Consider the following 20690-nt stretch of genomic DNA (forward strand, 5'->3'; position numbering starts at 1 on the left):
CTTCCCAACCTTGCGAAGTATATATTTTCTTCCTTGATAGAAATCAAAACCCCAGATTTGAAAGTTTTAAACACAAAACTTTTAAGTATTTTTGAGTTTTAAACTCAGAAATTCCCTGTCCCTCCCCTTCCAGTTTTTTTTATTTATTTATATATTTTTTATCCTATAGTGGCCCCAATATACTATTATAGGATGCAATGTATATAAGATGCTGAGATTTTTCTCAACATCTTATATACCTGAAAGTGACGAGGATGGACAGAATTAGAAACAAGTTTATTAGAGGGACAGCGCACGTAGGACATTTTGGAGACAAAGCGAGGGTGGCGAGATTGAGATGGTTTGGACATGTTCAGAGGAGGGACATCGGGTATATTGGTAGAAGAATATTGAGGATGGAGCCCCCAGGAAAAAGGAAAAGAGAAAGTCCAAAGAGGAGGTTTATAAGTGTGGTAAAGGAAGACATGCAGGTAGTTTGGTTGAAAGAGGCAGATGTAGAGGACAGGGGGTTATGGAGATGGATGATCCGCTGTGGCGACCCCTAATGGGAAAAAGAAGAAGAAGAAGAAGAAGAAGAAGAAGAAGGATGCACTGTATATATAAAGAGAAAAAAAAAGTGAAAACCTAAACATTTTAGCAAAGGAATAACATGAATCCCATGTATATTTTCCTGTTGAATGTGGACAATTAAATTGAAAATTGTTATATTGAGGATCGAATAAAGCATCTATTATAACTTCATTGTGCTGTCATGGCAATAGCATGGACAACTATGGACAACACTTTATATCAGGTTTCACATAAAATTAAACACATTTGGGATGAACTTCTAGGGACAAATTTAGGAATTTAAAATGCATATTCTGCTATTTGTGACAATGTCAATAAAACACTCTTGACAAATAAATATTTATTAAAATTGTGTTACCCTAATATTAGTAATGTATAGAAATAGATACATGCTCATCATTGTTTAATATTTGTTGCATTCATTAAAAGGCTTAACTTCTCTAACAATACAAATTATACAGAAGAAAAAAAGGAACATGAATACCAATTCTGATGTGTGTAAGGATATTATCAGCTATAGGAATTATATTAAAAGAGATTTACATTTTGTATTGTCTATTTCTAATTAAAAAGTATGCATTCTATTTGGATTGATTAAGATTGCTAAGAAATGAAGGTTATTATTTTTGGCATAAAAAGCTGATTGAATAAAAGTATAATTCAGTACAGTACAGTTTGTGTGTAGGGCTAGTACAGGGTCACTGTGTACTTGCTGCATATGAAGGAATGTTAGCATGACCATCCACGCCTCTGTCTTCAATAATGGATAAGGCATCTTCATGTCATCCTAAACCATGGCTGTATTCCTGTAGCCAGAAATGAGGATCTGTAAATAATTTACACTATATCAGCTAATGAAGTCTATATTGGCTTATACTCAGCTTCACCCAGCCTGTCTAGACTGACTGATGCATTTTTGGACTTTTTTGCTTTTCAAGTTGGATTTCTGGCCGTGAAGGTATAAGCATCATGTCATGATGATACAGGGACTGGCTTATTTCTCTCTACCTATTTTCATACTTCCTCTTCTGCAAGGTAAGAGGCCACAAAGACATCTAGTTCACTGAAAGTGTAGACTTTGGTCACAACTAATGTCTAGATAAACAATATAATACAATATACCATTATCATAGAATAAGAAAATAAGATACAATTTCTTACAAGAAAGTTGTCATTTAAAACTTTTAACTTTTAAATCTTCAGTTGTTTTTAATATAGATAATAACCTTTGCAAATTTATACCCTTTGGCAAATATCGTGGATTGTAATAGAATATTATTATTTATTATAAAAAAAAATATTCATTCCGCTGTGCAGTGTAGAACAGAGGTGATAAAAATACTAAAATTCTTTAGTCAAGTAAATGCAATTATTAGTCTAAATAGCTTGTCTTATAAATTCTTCACTCAAGTTAATGTTGAAAAGAGTAAACTCTTTTATTTAGTATAAACCTACATGTAAAAGACTGATTCGCAAAAGGAAAAACACGCTGGTCTTACATTATACGCTGTTTTAATTCATTGATGGTAAATTAATGTTTTTATCCTAACATCATAATGAGCCTAGCTAAATGCAAATAGTTAGCTGTCATAATACAATCTCCAGTAATAAATACAAAGCGTGCATAGAAGCAAATATAATATTTTGCAAATAGCAACATTTTCATTAGAGCTCATTGAATTTCATTAGATCAGATCCATACCTTCTGTTTAATTCATGTATGTGTATATACATATAGGTATATTTGTAAGAAATTGCAATCAGAAGCTGTCTAATGCTAAACTTTCATTTTATGATTAGAAATATACAATTACATAGAAATGTAGTAATGTTAGAAAATGTATGTTATAGTGCTATTTTAAAAAAATATTTCGAAATATTTTTTATGTTATATGCACTGTGTAAAAGAGTACTAAATAGTAGAAACAGGTTTTTACCTGACAATGACAGCAGACTTTGTTAACATAGCTAGCTAAATTCCCTTATTGCCTCATTTTCTCTCTGACTAAACCTGCATAATAATTTATTGAACGATATTTATTCATGGCCACAGACTAGAATAGCTACCACTGAGACGAAGCGATGGAAATAAGGATACTTCTTCATTGAGAGCCACAGGAAATGTGTACCTCATATGTCAAGAGACTGTTGTGGTAATTAAGGAATTGAATATTATGAGATTTAATGCAAAAAAATATTCCAAAGATGAGAGGACAGGGAATCTGAAGCAGCTGCAAGCACACTTTTTAATAGCAAAAACAGTGCACAGAACATTTACTAGAGTTAATAAGTGGCACTCCACGTGGAAAGCCTGAAAGAACCTTCCGTGAATTCTTAAAAAAGTCCTTAACTAAAGTGGATTTGCAGCCAAGTATTATAAATTTAATTTGTTTGTTAGTTTGTCCAATTACTTTTTTTGTGAGTCATACACTGTTTACCTAATAAACTGAAGGTCTGTACTTTGTGCTCATATTCCCTATTTATTTGCATGTCGATCATTCCAGTACACCGTGTAGACATTCTAATGGACCTGACTGTGTGTGTGTGTGTGTGTGTGTGTGTGTATGTGTGTGTGTGTGTGTGTGTGTGTGTGTGTGTGTGTGTGTGTGTGTGTGTGTGTGTGTGTGTGTGTGTACATTTTTTCGCACCCATTCTGTAATTCTTTGTTTGTGTTTCCTCTTAAATCCATGTTTGTCCTTAGGCTTGGAGATCACAGACCCTGGGCAAGTAGTGTACAAAGAAGACAGAATCAGCAGAGTAGTGGAACATGAAGTAGTCCTGAAATGTGGCCCAACCCTCCCTGATGTCTATATCTGGAGCTTCACCAAACCAGGCACCGAGACGATTCGAGCCATTGTGTATAACTTTGGCAAGGGTCCAAAGCTACAGCAACTAGCCAAGGACTTGGGTGACCTAAACATCACTAACACTGCCTCTCTGTACATAGAAAAACTGCTTTTAGCAGCAGAGGGCTTATACACCTGCCAGGCTCTGTATGACACTCCTGAAGGAGCCAAACTTTACTACTACTACTTATATCTGCGTGTTTTAGGTTTGTAACATTCTAGTTTATATACCAACAAAGGGCATTTTTGTGTGAAAGTATGAAACAAATTAAATAGTACATTGGACACTTTTAGTGTCATTTTTTTGTTTGAAGCTCACAGAAAAGATAGCATGCAGATCTATAAATTAAATCCTGAGGAAATGTCTTAGACTTCCATGATGTAGGAATGTAACAAAGATAAAATCGAAAATTAAAATGTATCTTTAAAAATATATTTTATTTATATGTTTAACACTCTTACAACACAACAAACTAGACTATTTTATGTTGCATTAAATGAATTCAACTCAACTTTTAAAACTCATGACTTTTCCATGACTTCGCTTATAGTACCAGTCTCCAAACCATACATTGTGCAAAGTGGCTTTACTGCGGTTGAAGGTTTGTCATTTTGGATGCACTGCAGTCTGGAGAATGGCACAGAACCCATACAATATATTTGGGAGCAGGAGAACAGCAGTGGGCAGGTCAGCAAATTGGCTGAAAGCAACAGCAGTCTGATTAACATGACTTTGGTCACCCGCAATCACACTGGTTGGTTTAAGTGCCTTTCCAGGAATGAGGTCAATGAACAGAGCAGTGACCAGATCTGGCTAGATGTTTTATGTGAGTTCTAAATTTTATATTATACAAAATTAAATTTTAATGTGATACAACCTTTACAAAAGTAAAATGTAATACTTCTAATTTCTAATTTATCTTCAATACAACAAAATGTAACTGTATATAAGACATAGTAGACTTTGCTCATTTTAGAGTAAATGGGATATATAAGAAGAATGTGCGTGACTGACCTGCTTTGTAAAAATATTTTAACTATTCTTATTATGCATTTAGATGGACCAGATCTTCCTCAGATCGAAGGCACAGCATATTCTAAAACATCTCAAGGATATTCAGTCCTAGAAAAAAGAAACCTTTCCCTCATGTGTCAAGCTTCCTCTAAACCTCCCAGCCAGTACATGTGGTTCTACAACAACTCAGAGATCTACTCTGGACAACAACTTACCATTACCAACATCCTACGTGTTGACTCTGGTTACTATTCCTGCATGGCCCAGAACACTTACCTGAACACCCGCTCAAAAAATACTATCACTCTCACCATCTACTGTAAGTTCCACTACATGCATTCATGTGTATAAAGATTTTTATTTTCCTTGTGAAGCTTTTGTGTCTTTTTGTTGCATGTAACATGGAATGGCTTTGATTTAGACCTATGCCTACACTAACAATCTCAAAGGTACACTTAAAAAAAAAATCTTCAGTCTTCAGAAATCGGTATTGCTAGTGACTAAAAAAATCTAGGTTTCTGCTAAAGGAACTAGAAGAAAAAGACAGAGCAGATGTAACTTTTTAACATATAGTCCGTATATACTGTATATTGTGATGTGTCTACATCACAAATATACATACATGTTTATATTTAAACTGGAGTCGTCTGTATCTGTTGGGAACTCAATGGTTAAGGCATTGACCTCTGTATCTGAAGGTCACAAAATCCCAGCACCTTGATCAAGGGCCTTAACCTTAACCTTAACTGCTCTGTCGTAAGTTGCTCTGGATAAGGGTGTCTGCCAATGCAGTAAATCTAACTCTATTTACACAGACATACTGTATTTACAGTATAATACAAATTTCTGCTGAACAAGTTCCATGCCTTGTTAAGCAGTAGTCTTCTTCCCCCAGACCCCCCAGATGGTGTGCCAACATGTTCCATCTTTCCAGTGAACAACTACACTGACCTGGCCCTCTTCTGCTCTTGGGAGGGGGGCAATCCTCCAGCAACTCTCAAATGGACTCCATATGTGAATGGTGAGAATGGAGAGAGTGCCGCTAATGTCACTCAGATTCAACCTGGTCTATACTCTGCTAACAACTCTGTGTACACCTGCTATGGCTCACATGTTGCACTAAACCTCACTCAGACATGCAGCACCAGGACATGTAAGTATGGGGTACATTGACTTAAAATTTATTTCCTTTACTTAAATAAAAAATCTAGACCACTGAATAGTGTGATCATAAAAAAAAAAGTGATACAAAAAGAAAATGTCAGCAAACAAAAATCATCCCTGAATCAATGGTCAGGAAAAAAAAAATATTATAGTATAAATGTATAATATATTTCCACAAGTATTGGGTCACCTGGTCATAAGTACAGTATGTGATTTTTGAGCATTGCATTCCACATTTAGGCCCAATTTGCTTTTATAATGTCCTCCACTCTTCTGGAAAGATATTCCACTAGATTTTGGAGTGTGCTTATGAATATGTATGTTCATCAGCCACAAGGTTATTACAAAAGGTAGGTACTGGTGTAGTTGAGAAGACCTGAGGTGCAGTCAGTGTCCCAATTTATCCCAAAAGTGTTCAGTAGGGATGAGATTAGAGCTCTATAGCAGGCCACCCAAGCTCTTAATCTTCAAAGCATGTAAACTATATTTATATTCCAAATTCAAGTGATTACAAAATTGTATATTGTAGTCCTATACAATTAAGCGCCTCCAGGATTGTGGTAACAGTTTGGAAAAGAATCACATAAAGCAGGAAAGGTCAGGTGACCCAATAATTTTGGAAATATAGTGTATGTAATATGTATGTATAAAAAAAACAACAAACAAAAAAAAACTATATATATACATAAACAAACAACATACTGGTCATCAACTAACTTAGTTAACTAAAAACCAAAAAAAAGCCCCAAATCTTTTTGTTTCTAGGTATTTTTGTGTACAGTTAATCTAGCTTCTACTATGCCAACAGACACTTCCCTCAACATTCTGATTATCAAATCACAGGGATTATTAACAAACTTTCTAACAATGTTTGATGTTTTATAGGGATACCATTTGGTGAACCCCAGTGTTCTGCAAATTCTACCCATGGTAATAGGTACCTGATGTTGTCCTGTTCTTGGGAAGGTGGATTCCCTCACGCTCTGCTATGGTGGACTTCAAATAATGGAGAGATGCAGGGTATATCTAAGGAAGCCACAATTGTTTGGAACCTAAATGCAAGTGCTATGTACAATGGCAAAATCTTTGTGTGTCATGCCAAACATCCACTGATTAAAGAAAGCAAGCAATGTGCGATCAAATTAGGTAAGACTTGTCCACCATGAGCATTTTACGGACATTGTGGTTTACACCTAAAGTATATATTTCTTTCATTTAGAGATACCAGTGTTGATGACTCAGCGCAATGCGGTTTCAGTGTATGAGGGCAATGATGTTCAGCTCACCTGTATTCTGAGCAAAAACTACCCTTCAGTCACAGAGATCACCTGGTATAATAACGCAAAGCAGGATGTAATTCAGAAAACCCAGAAGTATATCCTGCAGAAAGATGGTATCTGGTTCAACCTGACAGTAAGGGATACAGACAGCAAGATGGACAGTGGACAGTATTGGTGTTCAGCTGCTAATGCTGTTGGAAGAGCAGAGATTCCCATCTTACTTCTGGTGATGAGTGAGTGGTTTGCAATATTGTATTGGATGGTTTATTCATGGGCTGATTTGTTATACTTGTCTATCAGGGTGCCATTTTGGTTATTCATTTCTAAGACATCCATTGTCCTTCATGTCTATAGAGGTGTGAATTTTGGGTATCATGTTACGGTTTTCCGTGTGTTTCTGATCGGTTATATCAGCACCTGTTTTCACTTCAGCTATCAAATAAGTCAGTGACTGAATGCTAATCTTTATCTTATTCAGGATACCCATTGCCTCCGAATGTAACAATCAGTAAGCTCATATACAGTGGACATCAGAGAACAGATGTTAACATGGAATGGCTAATTCAGATGGATGCTAACCTCACTGGTTTCTTTATCGAGTATCAGAGGCACCCTGTCCCTGTAGGGAGGAGTGATATTGACCCTCTTTGGCAAAAACTGACAGACACTCTGGAGCCCAGCACCCGTAGTTTCCAGATCACTAATCTGGATCCGAACAGCAAATATGCATTCCGTGTAACAGCTGTGAATCACCAAACCATTGGAAATCCTGCAGAGGTCATGAGCCCAGGTATGAACTGATATGTTAAAACCTGATGAAAAATGATGGTTCATCAGTAACTACATAAGCAGCATTTTCTATTTTACAGTGTCAGTTCCAGTTTCTAAACCGTACATTATGCTAAGTAATTTGTCACCACTAGAAGGTGCATCAGTGTGGATACGTTGTGGTCTGGAGAATGGTACATATCCTATTTACTACTCTTGGGAACAAGAGAGCCGCAGTGGGATGGTGACCGTTTTAGCTGAGAGCAACAGCAATCTAATTAACATTACCTGGGTGACACGTAACCATACCGGCTGGTTCAGGTGTTTGGCCAGGAATGAGGTCAATCAGCAGCGCAGTGACCGGATCTGGTTGGATGTAATTTGTGAGTGAGATCTGTACAGAACATCTATTCTATTCCACTATTTAATTAAAGTCATTTCAAAATGTTATGATGATGTATATATTTTTATACTAGTTTATTACTTTTAGATGGTCCTGACATTCCTCAGATAAATGCCACTGCCTACACTGTCACAGATATAGGATTCTCAGTCCTTGAAAAAAAGAATGTCTCCCTCATGTGTCAAGCCTCCTCTAACCCTCCTAGTCAGTATGTCTGGCTCTACAACAACTCCCAGGTCTACACTGGACCCCAGTTTGTATTCACCAAGATTACCAGAATGTATTCAGGGAACTATACCTGTCTGGCCCAGAATACATACCTAAACACTTTATCCAGGAAAACAATCCCACTCATCGTTTATTGTGAGTGCAACTAAACACTATTTATTTATTTCTTCTTATATAATTGCTACACTATCTGTTAGAAGTTGCCTGGGAAACAAATTTAACTTAACACTGTTGGTTTTTTTTTACAACCTAGTGTTTTGTGATACTACTTTTTGCAAGCGCACTCATCTTTCCCATGTTTTGTTATTTCAGATCCACCAGATGGCTTTCCATCATGTAGCATGTCTCCAGCCAATAATTATTCTGATCTGGCTCTCTTCTGTTCCTGGGATGGAGGTTACCCTCCAGCTACCTTGAGCTGGAGTCCATATGTTAATGGAAATGAAGACAAAAGAGAGGTTATCATTAATATTACTCGGATACAGCCAGGATCTGATACAGCTAACAATTCAGCATTCACGTGCTATGGCTCACATGTTGCACTAAACAGCACCCAAACCTGTAGCACCAGGACATGTAAGTGCAAGGTCTATATCTACAAGGTGATTCTGTATGAGTCTACTATATGATTTCTAATATTTTGACATAAGTGAGTTTAATAATGACTCGAGATTTGAGGTTTGTGAACTAAAACATCACATAATCAGATAAATCTTCTAAAATCTAACTGGTTTTCATACAAATATAATGTACGTTTTAGGGCTGCCCTATGGAGAACCCAGATGTTATGCGAATTCCAGTCATAATAATGAGTACCTGATACTTTCCTGCTCCTGGAATGGTGGATTCCCTAGGGCTCTGCTATGGTGGGTGTCCAGTTCAGGTGACATGCAGGGCCGATCTGAGGACATCAGCACCCTGGCCCTGCATTCTACTGCTAACTACAGTGGCAAATCATTTTTTTGTCATGCCAAGCATCCACTGGCTAAAGAAAGCAAGCAATGTAGTTTAAAAATGGGTAAGATCTGTTTATCTCTGTGCTCAAAATTGTTATTAATTTAAAAATAGTTATCATTCTATTATCTCTTAGCACGGTTAAACTCTTGAACCTAATTAGTCAGAATGTGTTGATTCATTTCAGGGATTCGACAGTAGTTTTAGCAACAAGGGAATTTTAGGTTTATACAAATGTTCTCATTCTAATACATTATATTTTCTATTGAACAATTATTGAGGGAGTCTCCAGCATCTGTTTTTTGCTGTCATAAATAATAACACAAAGCAACTTGTATCATGTAATGTAAAAATACCACATTTTCCAAAGTATATTTTTTAAATTGTTAACTTTGCAGATTTCTGAGGAATAAACATAATTAAAAAAAAAATACTTTATGACATGCTGTTATTAACATACATAAATAAATAAAGGGTGTTGGACAAAAAAATAAAGGGTGTTATTGTACATAGGCTGCATAGCACAACATCATTGCATAACTATAAGTGGCTCTGGATAAAAGCTTTTGCGGTTAATGTAAATGAATAATTCTGAACAACAACAGGCTCTGGGTGTCTTGTTCCTGGGTGTATTATCCATTATATACCGTATAAAATAATACAGTACACTGTTGTAGACTTTTTAAGATATATCTATTCTATAAACCTTGAATTATCCACGAGTCAGCAGATGACTGATTCGATCTGGTTTTGATATAATATACAATATCTTTAAATCCACTCTAAGGTTTGCACTATATTTTCAATTTGTTCATCATTCGACTTGAGATATTTCATATTCTTCTTGCTTCCAGAGGCACCAGTTTTGATGACTCAGCGCAGTGTGGTTTCGGTCTTTGAAGGCACTGATGCTCTACTATCTTGCACGCTGAGTAAAAACTACCCAGTGGTCACAGAGATCACCTGGTACAACAATATGAAGCAAAAAGTGGGGGATTATGCCAGGAAATACAGCATACAGCAAGCTGATGGATGGTCCTTAACAGTGCGACAGACAGATGGCATGGTGGACAATGGACAGTACTGGTGCTCTGCTACAAATGCTGTTGGAGCAGCAGAGATCCCAATCATGTTGCTGGTGATAAGTGAGTGATCTCCAGTTTAAAGTATAGTTCAAGAGATATGGGTTTAAAGGTTTTGACAAAACTCAGACACTAATCATGTATTCATTTATTCATAGCTTTTTACCTGTTCATGCTTGCAGTTGATTTAAATCCTATTCCAGGAAGACAAGGCATTACTGTAGCTGGAAATACATCCTGGATGAGACACATACAAGCATTTTCACATTTTTTCACTTTTTTTTTTTAAAAGTACAGAACAAAAATAGCACAGCTATGAAGGTAATTCAGTTTGGCAATGAATACATAGGGCTTAGATAGCTGACCAATATCCCAATACTCTAATAGTCTAATTTAGTTTTTGTGAAAATCATTTACCAGGTAGTATTGGTACCTCCCAATCCAGTGTCTGTGGTTCAATCCTTAACTTCAGTTGCTGTCTGTGGAGAGCTCTGCATAATTTTTTGTCCATCAATAATACCTCGGAGTTTCTGCTTTCTGCTTACAATATAATGCACTGGCTACTGGCTAAATTGTCTGTGGTGGAAATATGTGAAGCTCTATGATAAACCGGTGACACATTCAGGGAGTATGTCTGCCTTAAGACCATGGTTTACATATTAGGCTGTTGATCTTTCACTACAGTCCTAAGCAGAATGCAAAAAAGTGATTATTGTATATGAATGAAACTCAAAATTCATATAATAGAAAAAACAGTGAAACCTTTTACAGTTACTAAAATTAAAAGTCTAATGTTCAACAAGATTAATGACCTATGTACTGTTTGGACCAGGTAATAGAAATGTTTTTTTATCTCTTACAGTGCCAGTTTCCAAGCCCACCATGCTGCTGAGTGACTCTTCGCCAGCGGAAGGCACATCAGTGTTGATGCGCTGCATTGCGGAAAAGGGCACAGAACCTATTACCTACACATGGGAGCAAGAGAGCCAGGCTGGACTGACCACAACACTGGCTAAGGAAAATAGCAGTTTGGTCAGTGTTACACGGGTTTCTCGTAACCTCACTGGCTGGTTCAGGTGTCTGGCTAGGAATGAGGTCAATCAGCAGCGCAGTGACCGGATCTGGTTAAATGTCTTATGTGAGTGAGAACTGTTTTTGTACTTTTAAGAAGTCTTTGCTAAGAGGTTTGCTGATGTTGGTGATGATCACCTATGTGTCTACAACAGGGTGCCACATTTGTTTCAGGTAAGTAGGTAGGTAGAGCAAATTAATATAAAGGCAATGGAAGTGAGAAATGTGCAGAAACTGTTGAGTAATTACAATAAATAAGTACAAAGTTTTTGGGTAGTGTAATGTGCAAAAGTTGATAAGCAAGTTCACAGGTTGCATGCCAGTTCACACCTGATGTGAAGAGGACAGAACCAAAAAACTATTTGGTAGAGATGGGTTTCAATTGCCCTATTTTACCCCCTAGTGGAATTAAAGAGATTAGCTTTTTCCAGATCCTTCAGTTCAATTCTTTCTAACTGAAAAATAGTCTTTTATCATTTATTATTATTTTTTTTTTATTATAATAAGCATGATGTTTTTATATAAGAACATTTGTTGTAACTGCAAAATGTTATTTTTTAAGCTGTTCTATTAATATATCGTTTTCTATATGTATAATTGTCCTTCCCTTTTAAGTTCCTTTTTTAAGTTGTTTAATATAATTTATCACTTTGTGTCATATTGGAAAACAGAACATGCCCATGGTGTAAAAAAAAAAAAAAAAAAAAAAAGATCTCTGTGTCCTGCAGTTTTGAATTATTCATTCATTTGGTTAATTTTATTACTACCTGTGTCTCATCAATCAAAACAAGACAAACTGTATAAAATGTAATGGTTATAAGGCAAAGCAAGCAGGTGCAAAAACAGCAGTTATCCAAATTAGATAAGCAAATCTTTTGCATCAAAATGCCGAGCTCTAAGGCTCTTGAATGCAGTGGTTTAGGGGTTGAATATGATTTATCACAGTCTTTAGCAAGTAGAGAAAAATGTTAGCTTTAAGACATTTCACAGTCTCATCTTATTGACAGTTTTTCTTTCTCATGCCATTTTCACACCTTGAGCTTATACCTTAAAGAAGGTTCTTATAATTGAATACATTTTATGGTAAGTGCATGCACTGCAGGGACAAAGGAATGCCATTGCTATGCGTTGCTAGGGAACGTTAACTGTTGTAGATTGTACATGAACTTGAGCTCCCAGGAAATGGTGGTTGAAAGAAGAGTATTTTTGCTTATGCTTTGCGTATACATGCTTATGTACATCTCTGTTTGGAAGCTCTATCCAAAGGAGATATAATTGTACAAGCTAGTACACTATATAAAGCAGCATTAAAGCTTTTCTACATTCATGTGATATGGGTATCTTGTGTTTAGTTGGTCCAGATTTACCTCAAATTGACGTCACAGCCTACTCAGTAACAGATTACGGATACACAGCTCTGGAAAATGGCAACGTCGCCCTTGTGTGTCAAGCCTCCTCTAACCCTCCCAGTCAGTACATCTGGTTTTACAACAACACCCAGGTCTACACTGGTCCACAGCTCACCATCACCAAGATTCTCAGAATGCAAGCAGGCTATTATGCCTGTCTGGCCCAGAATACTAATCTCAACACCCGCTCTAAAAAAACCGTCACTCTCGCTGTCTACTGTGAGTCCTCATATTTTACTTTATAAATACATGCTGATATATAACTTGATAGCAACTTCTATGCTGAGTGTTGTGCCTTAGTATCTTGCCTTTACTTCTATAGCTGGTCCATTTGCTGATATTGCCTGCTTCCAGTGAATAACAGAAATCTGCAGTGAAATGATAATATTCTGACAACAGAAATGAACACAAGCCAACATTAACTAAATTGGCCATATATTTAAAATATATTGCAAACTACTGTATTTTTTATAGCATTTCTTTGCAAACAGAAGCTGTCTTTCTGAATATAATGACTTTAGATTTCTGCATGCAAAGATATAAACACATAGAGTCAGAAGAGCATACTGCACAGTATCATGCATAGGTCATATCAGAACATCTTATTCTATAACAGCTACCCTTAAAAATTTAATAATACATACCTTACAATAGAAATAAAGACAACCTTACACATAACTACAAAGGGAGCCATTGCTTAAGTGTTTCTACTTTGTCTCTACGTTGTATGCTGTAAAATACTAAACATGGCATTATGTACCATACTACTTATATATATTAAGTTCTGTGTGTGTGTATTATTTAAATTATCAGTCATCATTTCTGTTGCTCAGTCAAAATTAATTGTCAAGCTTTTGTTACTAATGAGATTTTAGACATCCCATCTTATATTTCTATCAGTCATCACTGCATATGATATGTTATATAACCATTTACCAGAGGTGGAAAAAGTAATTTAATATTGTACTTAAGTAAAAGTACTGTTACTTAAATTTTCCTCAAGTACAAGTAAAGTGAGCGCACGCACTGAAGAGCTTCGATTGGATTGGCCTTTGGCTTTCAGCTGGGTCTGCATTACTGGCGTCTGTCTTGTCTGTCTCCATCTTTCTTTCTTCTAAATTTAGCACGTTTGTTTTCCGCTCATCAATCAATAATTGCAGTAGTTTTATTTTTAGTACTTTAATAAGTAGTGCACAAAAAAATACTCAATTACAGTAATGTGAATAAATGTAATTTGTTACTTTCCACCTCTGTTGGTGGTAGCCTTACATTACTTAGCATCACCTTTCTTCCCCTGTTTAGCTACAGTAAATTAGTGCTAATTGTCCAGGATCTTGTGTCACAGAGGTCATTTTCCCAACAGATCCACCAGATGGTGCTCCATCATGTTCCATATTCCCAATAAATAACTACACTGATCTGGCTCTTGTTTGTTCCTGGGTGGGTGGATATCCATCACCGAATCTAAACTGGAGTCCATATATGATCGGAGACAATCTACAGGGTCCAGCTAACATTACTCGGATTCAGCCAGGGTCAGAGACTTTGAACAACTCTGTTTTTACGTGCTATGGAACTCATGTCGCCCTAAAAGTTCCCCAGAGATGCAGCACCAGGACATGTGAGTATAGTGTATGGTATGTGTAAATGTGAGTTGTATGTGTGTTTAAAACATGTTGTGTTTTTCAGGGCTGCCTAATGGAGAACCCCAGTGTTTTGCATATGTGACTCGTAATAACGAGTACTTGATGCTGTCCTGCTCCTGGGAGGGTGGTGTCCCTCGGGCATTGCTGTGGTGGGTGTCCAGTTCAGGCAACATGCAGGGAACATCAGAGGAGAACTCCAACATCCTGGTTCTACGCTCCAGCGCCAACTACAGCGGCAAAGCCTTCATTTGTCATGCCAAACATCCACTTTTTAAAGACAGCAAGCAGTGTGTGTTAAAATTAGGTAGGAGTTGATTTGAGATACTCTTTGCTTAAGTGTCAGTTTAAGTCAAGGGTAGAATGGCAACGTTTTCTAGTTCAACTCCTGAATTTTAACTTTTCAGATATTTATAAAAACTGGGTTTTTATATGCTCTGGAAATGGAAAACCAATGACAAATCTACAGTATGAATAGACCGTGGTGAATTTAACATAAAATGTCTTAAGATATCAGATTACTTTTACAGCAAACCACAGTGGCAAAAACTTCATATGCTGTTCCATCATCCATCAGCAGGCAACAAGCATTTATTCTTGTTGTAGTTGCTGTGTAATTCACTTTAGCTTGAAGAAAACACAATTTAATATGCTTAGTGAGCTGAATGGTAATAAAAGGAAAGGAAATACCAGTATGAAATGCAGAATAATTTTTTATGGTGTCAGTGGACATTGCGTGTCAACTTTACATTGATCTGTCTTTCAGAGGCACCAGTTTTGATGACTCAGCGCAGTGTGGTTTCAGTGTTTGAGGGCAACGAGGCCCAGCTGACTTGCATCCTGAGCAAGAATTATCCTGCAGTGACAGAAGTCACCTGGTACAATAACTTAAAACGGAATGTTGGTGAAACGCCAAAAAAATATATCCTTGAGCAAGCTGCCGCCTGGTTTAACCTGACCGTCAGGGAGACAGATAGCATGGTGGACAGTGGACAGTACTGGTGTTCTGCTACTAATGCAGTTGGAGGAGCAGAGATTCCTGTCTCGCTCGTGGTAAAAAGTGAGTAAAGCAAAAGTAAAAAAAAGTTTTTTTACTTGTTTAATATTCTACCACCTGTTGTTGATTTGCAGTGAGTAGCCTTTCAGAAGCCATACTGTTAAGCATGCAATAAATCAAATTTTGATCATCTTTCTCTCTGAATCAGTACCATATGCCTCCAATTGTTACTTTTAGTAAAATCGTAAACAACAGTGCATTGTGTACTGTTATGGGCTTGCAGCCTGTTAAGTCAGTCAGGCCATGTGTGCCCACAATATCCTCCCTCCAGCCCGATTTAGGATGAACTGGTTATAGAAGGTGGTATATGTTTGGTAGATTATTGACCAAATGATTAACTATTGGCTTTAACCAAGAATATATATGTATTTAACATAAAAAATTAAATTAAGCAACCTGAAGGCCCACCAAGACCATACAAAAAGTTGCTTCCCATTCAGTGAGGGTTCCCCTTATAAATAACCTCTAAAACCACAAGTGGCATTAATAAAGAAATGTACCTGGATATAAAATTTTTGAGACAAATACAGGCTCATATTTTGTATAGCTGTTTCAGACAGGCTCTTACACACTGATATTTCCCCAGCTGATATACTCCCATATGTTTCTGATTCAGGATACCCGCTGCCTCCAAATGTAACCATCAGTAAGATCACTTATAGCAGCCAGCAGAGGACAGATGTCATGCTGGAGTGGTTAATACAGAGTAATGGAGACCTTACTGGGTTCTTCATTGAGCTTCAGAGGCTCCCTGTAGGCAAAAGTGAAGTTGCTCCTCTTTGGCAGAAAGTGGTAGTAGATCTGGATCCAAGCACTAGGAGTTACCAAATAACCAACCTGGACCCAAGAGGAAAATATGCATTCCGTGTGACTGCTGTCAATCACCGAACCACTGGCCATACATCAGAGGTCAAGAGCCCAGGTGAAATATACCTTTTGTCATATAGAGTAAGGATGTTCCAGACTTTTCAGTTTTCCATACACCAACTTTGTACCATATGTATAAAATTTCACCAGAACCTGCTACCATGGTGATCATCTTTTCTTTTTTAATTTTTCTACTGACATTTTGAGTGCATGTGCCTGTTATTTTCGCTTTCAGTCAGCCAGCCAGTCATTTCTTCATCCCAAAATGCCCCCTTTCTTTCCTCAAGTACTCAATCCTTCGAAAAGTGGAAGTTAAATATGGTTCAGCATTCACTGAGAACCACTTTTTGATAAAGAAGAAAAGGAAAAATTTTGTGTACCCCTGTAAGACTAAAACTAAATCCAGTCTGCATTGTACACAGTTTACACTGCTATTATGTTTTCTAGCAAACCCACCCTTCAAAGCTTATTCTGCTGTTATTGGAGCAGCAATTGGAGGAATGCTTCTGGCAGCATTAACAACAGTCTCAGTCTTCATTTATATGCTGAGAAATCGCAACAACCATCCTCGTGAGTGCCACAAGTGTGACACAGCTGTACATGTTAAATCGATTGTTATTGTACATTGTATTGATTATGTATTGTATTGATACATAAGCCACATTAATATGTTTCTCATACTTTATCAGGTCTCCATAGCATGATATTTGGCAAGTAAGTCTACATAATGCACTTGTTTTATGAATAAATATACTAATAATCATGCTTGGTGTGTGTTATGATCTGTGCTTAGTGCTTAAAATATTTGTATTTCTTTTAAATGATTTAATGAATGTGACTGCGACAAGGCAGGGAATTAATCCCTGAATATTGCCAATGAGCATGTTTTGTCTTGTGAGCTTAATCTCTCGTTTAATTTCACCCTCAACCAAAGACCCTGTGAATCTTTCTTGCCAAACAAACAACTAGTGTACCTTATATTTTCCTATCTGTTTTTGTATTTATTTTAAACTATTAGCTGTTCACATGCATAGAGTACATGTAGATTTCATATACATGATACAGTATGTTATCTAAAGTACAGTCATAGTTTTAAAAAGTCATTTTTGCCAATGTAGCATACTGTACATTGATAGAGATGTGTTTATGCATTTATTTATAGGCATAACAGCCAGTCAAGGGAAAACATCAGCCTCCCTGAGGATGAGGTTGTTGCAGAGGGAAAGGGACACATTGAAGACACTAATTTCTCAAGTCCAAATTCTATTAAGCAACATAACTAGGCATGCGTTGACCTTACCTTTTTATCTCATAGCAGATACTGTCATTAGATTTTTTTAATTATCTATTTTTTTTTTTTTTTTTTTACTTTATTTACCATTATATTATTGTTAAAAAATTTTTCTGATAGAGATAATCACGACAAGAATTCTTTATATTGTATCATTTATGTCTTTATGTTATATCAAATTAATCTTTAAATTATTTTTCAGGACATTGTGCAGTGCCTATTTGGAAACCCCTAGTTTTTTATGGTTTTTGAGAGACACATTTACATTTATGGAATTTGTCAGACAACCTTATCCAGAGAAACTTACATTTATCCCATTCATACAACTGAGCAGCTATGGGTTAATGGCTTTGCTCAAAGGCCCAGGAGTAGCAGCTTGGTGTGTCTGTGATTTTATCTAATGGCCTTCTGATTCAAAGTCCACAAGCTTAACCACTAAGCTACCATCTCCACATGCATTCATGTTCCTTTTGTTTATATGCAACCATTATTAATTTTAATCATACAGCCACCTTGGTAATAACAGCAGGTTTTGGTTGGAATGCATGTAAGTATGTCACATTCCACCTAACAAGTTTCTGTTTTTTATTTCGAGAACATGTTAATGTATCATATACATGTAGGTTAAATGTAGCTCAAATGTTAAAAGGAACTCTAAATGAACATGGCTATAATTCCATAATTCATAACCATGCAATTCTGTCTAGACTGCAGCTAATTGTAACCAACTTCACCATACAACAAGCCAATGCTCAAAAGCATACATTTAAGGTCTGTAATTGTTCTATAAAGAGCAAACAGTCGGCTGGAGTTTTATCTATCATGGATTGGGCTGCCAAGGTACTGCACCTCAATCCTATTGAACTGCTGAGATTAACTGGATCACAGGATAAAAAAGAAAAATCCAGCCATTTAACATCTATAAAAAACATGGCAAAGTATTTCAGTTGAATGTTTGAAACTAACTGTCTTGATGCCAATAGTCTGTAAAGCTGTTGGACTTTTGAATAAAAATAAAGTTTCACATCTATACACATATTTGTTTTGTCAAAGTAAATGTTAGTTATCTTGCTTAGTTTGCTGTATATAAAAATAAGGAACATGTATGTGCCTCACAAAAATGAGCTTTTGCCAGGCAGTATATGGCGTCCTAAAATAGCCAGACGCCTCCTCTTCTATCTCCCTCTTACAAGAACTGAGCTAATCACCACAACCCTCACCTTACAAATCCACAGATAAGAAGCAAATTAAGTGGGATTTATTTTTTGGTCACACTTGACACACACCTTTTTATTACTGGAGGAAAATATATAACTATGGGGAAGCATGATATTTAAAATGTCAGCAGTGCCATCTGTCGCACATTAAACAGAGATTTTATTTCCAAGGGAAGTAGATTAGATTTACAGTTTTTACAAACTTTCAATTAGAGTTCTACATCATTTGCCTCCAGCTGTTTTCAATTGTATTTGAATTAGTAAGAACATCAATTTCTATTTTATTTGAAGATTTTTGAAAACCACTAGAATTACCAGTTACTGTGGTGTTCAAGAAATCTTTTATATAGGTGTTTAAAATACTACTAGATAACTGAGACTCAACCAAAAATCTTTTTTACTTGTATTTTTTCTGAAGATGACTGCTATTAATAAAAATACTTCTCTCTTTGAGTGTGCTTTGGTTTGTCACTTTTTTATTCTTACCTGAAAATAGGCCAAATTTAGTTGTAATATGTAACATTCTACACTATATAGGCTATACAGGCTAGTTCACGAAGCTAACAACGAGCAGGGCAGAAGGCAACAAGAAGTAGGGGGCAAACGTGGATGAGACAGAAGGAGTCAGCGATGTAAACATGACTGAGAACAGACATTTCTGATCACCTGATCATCACCTTTTCTCTGCTTGTGTTCTATATGGTAGTTGTTCAACCTGGACACCATTCATTACTTACCAACATTTTACATTCTTTTGTATAAATATATATTAATATGATGTAAGGTCCAGTTACCAGTGTGACACGTAAAGTCTATTTTTTATACTTAAGTACATGTCAGAGCCCAAACTTCTTTACTTTAACTTGAGTGAAAAAGTGTAGTCAGTCCTTCAACAGAGTCTTTTAAAACATAAGTATCTGTGATTTTGCCATCACTGTTTATTATGGCTAAAACGTTTCAATTATCCTTTTGGTCGCAAAAAAACTTGCTTAATCAACTCAGTTTATGTGAAAAGACTCTAATGTTACTCTTAGCACAGCAATTGAATGATATTATTAAGTCAAAAAATGAGCAATATTTAACAAATTGTATATTATACAAATTATCATCAGCCCAAAACCTTCTTTTCAGCTACTTACAGAAAATTACGCAAAAAAGGCCAAGGGTGTTTGAGTCAGGAGTTTCTTTTATCATTTATTCCTCTCAAATATTCTGCATGCTGTTGAAACTGTATGTTTGTAGACACCACCAAGCGGCAATCAATGCAAGGTCAAAAAAAGAGTGCACGCTGATTTATGGCTCGCTGTGTGTTGACCAGAGAAGTTTTTATCCACTCATAAAAAAAGGAACAACCAATTTCAAAAAATGTAATACATAAAAAGCTACTGAAATAGAGTAACAAATTCGATATACTTTAAACCTGTCCACCACTGGGTATTGCGGTAAAGTGAGGAGTCCTGAAGTACAGTCAGTTTTTCAATTTATCCGAAATGTGTTCAGTAGGATTGATGTCAGAGCCCTATAGGAGGCCACTTAAGATCTTCCACTCCAAACAATGCAAACCATATCTTCAAGGAGCTGGCTTTGTGCACAAGAACAGTGTCATGCTGGAACAGGTTCAGGTGTCCTAGTTAAGTGAAGGAAAAATGTAATGGTACCACATCCAAAGACATTCTAGAAAATGTCTAGAATTCTAGAATGTCTAGAATTCACAAAATTCTAGTGTGCCTTCAACTTGGTTTTAACAGTTTGAGGAAGAACATCATATGTCAGGTGTCACAATACTGTTGTCTATAAGACCACAAGACTGTCCAACAGAATTTAA

The 20690-nt window shown here is 36.4% G+C and overlaps 2 protein-coding genes across 2 annotated transcripts; both read left to right on the top strand.

Moving 5' to 3' along the window:
- Positions 1-1547: 1547 nt before the first annotated feature.
- Positions 1548-17680, top strand: LOC310739461 (V-set and immunoglobulin domain-containing protein 10-like 2; the record flags this gene model as incomplete). The annotated part of the gene is made up of 12 exons (XM_083565386.1): positions 1548-1605; positions 3272-3622; positions 7751-7964; positions 11387-11448; positions 12734-13009; positions 14154-14411; positions 14480-14740; positions 15200-15493; positions 16107-16412; positions 16805-16927; positions 17047-17071; positions 17520-17680. 12 exons carry the CDS (start codon positions 1548-1550, stop codon positions 17638-17640), a joined length of 2349 nt encoding a protein of 782 aa, XP_083421512.1. The 3' UTR covers positions 17641-17680.
- LOC310739462 (V-set and immunoglobulin domain-containing protein 10-like 2) lies at positions 4033-7676 on the top strand (the record flags this gene model as incomplete). Its single annotated transcript, XM_083565387.1, has 6 exons — positions 4033-4243; positions 4475-4750; positions 5366-5584; positions 6481-6741; positions 6815-7108; positions 7354-7676. 6 exons carry the CDS (start codon positions 4033-4035, stop codon positions 7674-7676), a joined length of 1584 nt encoding a protein of 527 aa, XP_083421513.1.
- Positions 17681-20690: the final 3010 nt, after the last annotated feature.

Source organism: Silurus aristotelis (assembly GCF_946808225.1).
Source record: "Silurus aristotelis genome assembly, chromosome: 16".
NCBI classification, from domain to species: Eukaryota; Metazoa; Chordata; class Actinopteri; order Siluriformes; family Siluridae; genus Silurus; species Silurus aristotelis.